The sequence below is a fragment of the Gekko japonicus genome, unplaced genomic scaffold (assembly GCF_001447785.1).
Source record: "Gekko japonicus isolate JY-2015 unplaced genomic scaffold, Gekko_japonicus_V1.1 scaffold3101, whole genome shotgun sequence".
NCBI classification, from domain to species: Eukaryota; Metazoa; Chordata; class Lepidosauria; order Squamata; family Gekkonidae; genus Gekko; species Gekko japonicus.
This window is the reverse complement of record NW_015162567.1, coordinates 13,921-19,214: the sequence shown is the minus strand read 5'-3', so window position 1 is coordinate 19,214 and position 5,294 is coordinate 13,921. Positions and strand designations below refer to the sequence as shown.

At 51.2% G+C, this 5,294-nt stretch overlaps 1 protein-coding gene across 2 annotated transcripts in view; it reads left to right on the top strand.

The window, feature by feature from the left end:
• Window positions 1-4,788, top strand: part of FSCN1 (fascin actin-bundling protein 1) — a 50,089-nt gene extending 45,301 nt beyond the window's left edge. The window contains exons 4-6 of one of the 2 annotated variants that reach the window (XM_015406416.1): window positions 3-124; window positions 2,571-2,738; window positions 4,542-4,788. In XM_015406416.1, coding sequence (XP_015261902.1) covers window positions 3-124; window positions 2,571-2,738; window positions 4,542-4,744 — 493 coding nt within the window. In that variant the 3' untranslated portion in view covers window positions 4,745-4,788. Of the gene's footprint in view, window positions 125-2,570; window positions 2,739-4,541 lie in introns of both variants that reach the window. The other variant, XM_015406415.1, reaches the window with a different exon arrangement.
• Window positions 4,789-5,294: the final 506 nt, after the last annotated feature.

Below are 5,294 nucleotides of genomic sequence, written 5' to 3'. Positions count from 1 at the left end.
AGGAATGCCAACTGTTACTTCGACATTGAGTGGCGCGACCGCCGTATCACCCTGAAAGCGGCCAACGGCAAGTACGTCACGGCAAAGAAGAACGGTCAACTCGCCGCCAGCATGGAAACAGCCAGTAAGAACCTTGGTTGATGGTTTTTTGGGGGGCGCGGCGGAGGGCGGCGGAGCGGAGAGCATCACGCTTTGTTTGCATGAGGTGGGCGGGTCCAATCCTGACACTGTCGGTTAAAAGGAGTTTGGGGAAACAGGGCGGGAGGGGAAGGAACTCTGTGTGGACACCGTATATCACCGCACGTGAGGCCGCCTCTAATCTTTTGTAATTTAATTGGGGGGGGGGTTAGAGTCTCTGAGGTTCTCCCCGTGTGTATTAAATTTGCAGTGCAGGAGTGCGTGCCTGGCCTCTGTTCCTAGCAGTTGCGGAACCAGCCCGATCCTGACCCTGCGTTGCTTGCTTAAGAATGCAAGTATGTCAACAGAGGCGTATACAGGGGTCATTTCCTGCAGGAGCGCACAGGAGCGGAGCTCCAGCAGTAAAGAGCCCAGGGGGCGGGCACATGTAACAAGCCCCGCCCCCTGCTCCCAGCAGCCCTCAGTCAGAGCAAGAAGCAGCCAGGTAAGCTGCAGAGCCCCCCCCGGCCCCCAGTCCAAAACAGTCCAGTGGCACCTTTAAGACCAAGTTTTATTCAGGTACCAGCTCTCCCTCCTCTGTGAGGACAGATCTGCACATTCCTCCCCCCCCCCCAATAGGTAGCAATCCAAGACAGTCCAGTGGAGCCTGAGCCCCTCCCTGGCAGTCTTCAAGCAGCGGCTGGAGAAACCCTTGTCAGGGATGCTCTAGGCCAGTGATGGCGAACCTATGGCACGGGTGCCAGAGGTGGCACTCAGAGCCCTCTCTGCGGGCACACGTGCCATCGCCCCAGCCAGGCCCAGACCATCATTAAAGCGTCGAGTTCTCTGCCAGATAATTTTAAGTCAATGAAAAGCCTTTGGGATTGCTTTCCTTACTTTGTTTGGATCATCTTAAATTAATGTATGAGTTGTTTTTTCTAAAGTAAGAACCTCAGTATTCAGGTTAAATGGCCGTGTTGGCACTTTGCGATAAATAAGTGGGTTTTGGGTCGCAGTTTGGGCACGCGGTCTCTAAAAGGTTCACCATCACTGCTCTAGGCTGATCCTGCACCGAACAGGGAGTTGGACTACATGGCCTGTATTGACCTTTTCTGACTCTGATTCGAGTGCATTGCTGCCTCAGGCCATGCTTATTGCAAGAATCCAGCAAACAGCAGGTGTTGGACGACTGGACATCGGACCACCGGCTACTGCCTGCCGGTCCCTGCAGTAGACCGTCCCACACGATTCTGGCTAGGTATCAGGCTGACTGCTAGATCAAAATGACGTAGGGTTTTTACTGGCTTAAAATGGTGAGAATCCTCACGCACTCGGTAAGCTGGTCAATTTGTTTCTCCTGCCCAGACTGTTGGGGAAACTTTCCCATTACTCTGTTTCCCAGGACTTCTTAGCAGACGTGATAATGCCTTAAACAGGATGAGGCTGGTTTACCAAGCGTCACATCGAAGAAAAGCGGGCTTTAAAAACTGGAGTAATGAGGACAGTTTGCTGAAATGGCCAAAAGAGGTTGCTTTGACCGTGGCGTGGGAGCTCAGGGCTGAAGTCGAGGAGCAATTTATTTCCCTCCCTGCTAAGGAAATGCAGTGGCAGTGCACTAGAGTTCGTCAGATGTATTGCACCAAGTTCATTGGATGCATTGTACTGTGTTGATTTCATCGTTCTGAGTCATGCAATCCAGTTTTATTGTTCTGTTTATGTATTATACTAACCTCTTTTGTTTTATAATCTTCCAGTTTGGTGTCGTGGTTAAGTGCGCGGACTCTAATCTGGGAGAACCGGGTTTGATTCCCCACGCCTCCACGTGCAGCTGCTGGGTGACCTTGGCCAAGCCATGGTTCTGTCAGAGCTGTTCTTGAAAGAGCCGTTTCTCTCAGAGCTCTCTCAGCCCCACCCACCTCCCAGGGTGTCTGTTGTGGGGAGGGGAAGGGAAAGGAGTTTGTAAGCCCCTCTGAGAGAAGGGCAGGGTATAAATCCAATCTCTTCTTCTTCTTCTAATCTGGTAGAACCGGGTTTGATTCCCCACTCCTCCTCCACTCGCACCTGGCTGGATGGCCTTGGGCAAGCCGTAGTTCTGACAAGAGCTGTCCTTGAAAAAGAGCCGTTTCTCTCGGAGCTCTCTCAGCCCCGCCTACCTCACAGGGTGTCTGTTGTGGGGAGGGGAAGGGGAAGGAGTTTGTGAGCCGCTCTGAGACTCCGAGTGAAGGGTGGGGCGTAAATCGAATCTCTTCTTCTTCTAATCCGCCTTGATTCCCAGTAAGGGATGATAAATGAACCGAGTAAAAGTAGCCCTAATGTTAGTATCGGGACGTAAAATGGCTTCCAGCCAGGATTGAGGTGTAAATTGAGCTCTGTTTCAAGGGGGGGGGGGCGTGAATGCGTGTGCCTCCACTACAAGCTCAGGACAACATCTTCTATTTTACCTGACTGATAAGGTGAGACGGAACTCTTCCTGATGAAGCTGATCAACCGGCCAATCATTGTCCTCCGGGGCGAACATGGCTTCATCGGCTGCCGAAAGGTCACCGGCACTCTGGATTCGAACCGTTCCTCCTACGATGTCTTTCACCTGGAATTCAACGACGGTGCCTACAATATCAAAGGCGAGTACTTCTTCTCGGCTGTAATCGCCCCTACTCTATCCGAGGTTGGGCTAACTGGTATCTTTTGCCTTCAGGTTATGGCTCAACCCTGCCGATTGGGGTTGGCTGCGGCAGATGCCGGTATGTTGTCTTAATCAGTGTTCCCTCTAAGCTGAGTTAGTGTGAGCTAGCTCACAGTTTTTTTAGCCTCCGGCTCGCACGTTTTTGACTTCGCTCAGGAAGGATGTGGCTCCAGAGCAAATGGATTTACGCAGCAGCCCAATCGCTCGCTCACCACTTTAAGGCCAGCAGCTCACAAAGTAGAATTTTTGCTCACAAAACTCCACAGTTTAGAAGTAGCGCTGCCCCTGACTGCATTAAAGCATGACCGCAGTTCTGCAGGCGAAGAGGAAGAAGTGCCGAATATGGAACTCGGTGTGCGATTGAGCTTGCCAAGAACGTCTACTTAAACAAAATTAATAATAATAAGTTCCAACCTGTGTTCCCTCTAAGCTGAGTTAGTGCGAGCCAGCTCACAGTTTTTTAGACTCCGGCTCACACCTTTTTGTCTCGGCTCGGGAAGGAGGGCTCCAGAGCAAACTGATGTATGGGCTCATGCCCCTGTAAGCCGCCGTTCGCCCGTTCGCGGGGAGGGCGGGGTAAAAATACCCAAAATAAATAAATAAATTTATGCAGCAGCCAAATTGCTTGCTCACAGCTCTAATACCAGTAGCTCAGAAAGTAGAATTTTTGCTCACAAGACTCCACAGCTTAGAGGGAGCATTGGTTTCCAACCCTTAATGTTGCAGAGTGTGTGGCCAATGCCTGATCTCCCAAGAAGCCAAAGAAATGGCAGAGAAAGGTTTCCAGAGGTCGAGGCTACCAGTTTCCTTCCTCTCCCTTTATCAGCAGAATTAGAGAAAATGTCAAGATCTGCAGAGTTGGGCAGATTGAGGAAACGGTGCCTTAACTTGCATAGTTAGCAAGGTTGCAAAATCTTAGCTTGCACGGTGCAGAATTTTGATTTTTTTTTTTTTTAAGTGTGGAATACACAGACCTGGGTTTTTAAAAATTTGATTTGGTGAGCCAGTTTGGTGTAGTGGTTAAGTGTGCGGACTCTAATCTGGGAGAACCGGGTTTGATTCCCCACTCCTCCACTTGCACCTGCTGATGTGACCTTGGGTCACTCACAAGCTCCGGCACAGCTGTTCCTGAAAGAGCAGTTTGTGTCAGAGCTCTCTCAGCCCCACCCACCTCACAGGGTGTCTGTTGTGGGGAGGGGAAGGGAAAGGAGTTTGTAAGCCGCTCTGAGACTCCAAGTGAAGGGCGGGATATAAATCCAATCTCTTCTTCTTCTCTTCTTCTTCTCCTTCTTTATACCCCGCCCTCCCCATTAAAACAATAAAACAAACTAAAACCATAATTTGTAAGGTACCACATTTGTACGACGGCGAAATAACTGTCCTTAAGCATCACACACATCGTCCGCAAAAGGGGTTAACACAGTTTGGTGTGAGAGCCAGTTTGGTGTCGTGGTTAGGAGCGCGGACTCTAATCTGGGAGAACTGGGTTTGATTCCCCGCTCCTCCACTTGCACCTGCTGGGTGACCTGGGGCAAGCCATAGTTCTGTCAGAGCTGTTCTTGAAAAAGAGCAGTTTCGGTCAGAGCTCTCTTAGCCCCACCGGCCTCCCAGGGTGCCTGTTGTGGGGAGGGGAAGGGGAAGGTTGCGTGGCAGATCCTGGGCCTCAGGAAGGCCTGCCCGAATTGGCCACATGCCCCTTTTCCGAGTAGAGGCTGACCTCCTCCTCTTCCCCTGTTTCCAGATTCCACCGGGAAGTACTGGATGGTGGGTAACGAGTCCTCCGTCACCAGCAGCAGCGATGTGCCCGTGGACTTCTTCTTTGAGTTCTGTGATTACAACAAGGTGGCCATCAAGGTGAACAACAAATACCTGAAGGGCGACCACGCCGGCGTCCTCAAAGCCTCGGCCGACTCCATCGACTCCTCCACCCTCTGGGAGTATTAAAAGTGCACTTTGGCCTCCTCCCCCCCCCTCTGCTCTTTACTTTCCCCCCCTCCCTTTTCAGTTGCCAATTTTGGGTCTCTCTCTCTCTCTCTCTCTCTTTTTCAATGTTCTGGTGTCTTTGGTTTTGTTCTTCCCTTTCTTTTTTCCTAAAGGGGAGGGGTTAACTTCCAGACCAATCTGCTGCTTTTTTCTCCTGCCATAGGATTGTTAGATGGATCGTCCCCCCCTTTTTTATTTTTAAATGTCTCTGTAAAACTGGAAAGTAACCTGGGCGGGAAAAAACTGATGCACGCTCTGTAGAGTTTGGGGTGTTTGGTCCATCACAAACCAGATACCGCAACCCTCGTCTCGGCATCTCTGCGGGTCCTAGAAAAATCCGGCTTTTGCATCAAAAAGGGAATGAAAACCGTGCTGTATAGCAGTACCCGGCCCCCTCTCGTCTCCCCCCCGGGGGGGGGGGGGGCTCCTTCCTGGGCTTTTGTATCATGTTGTTGCTCCCCCATTGTGGGCGGGGGGTTTTGTATGAAGCCCGAGTTTGTGAGACTTCACG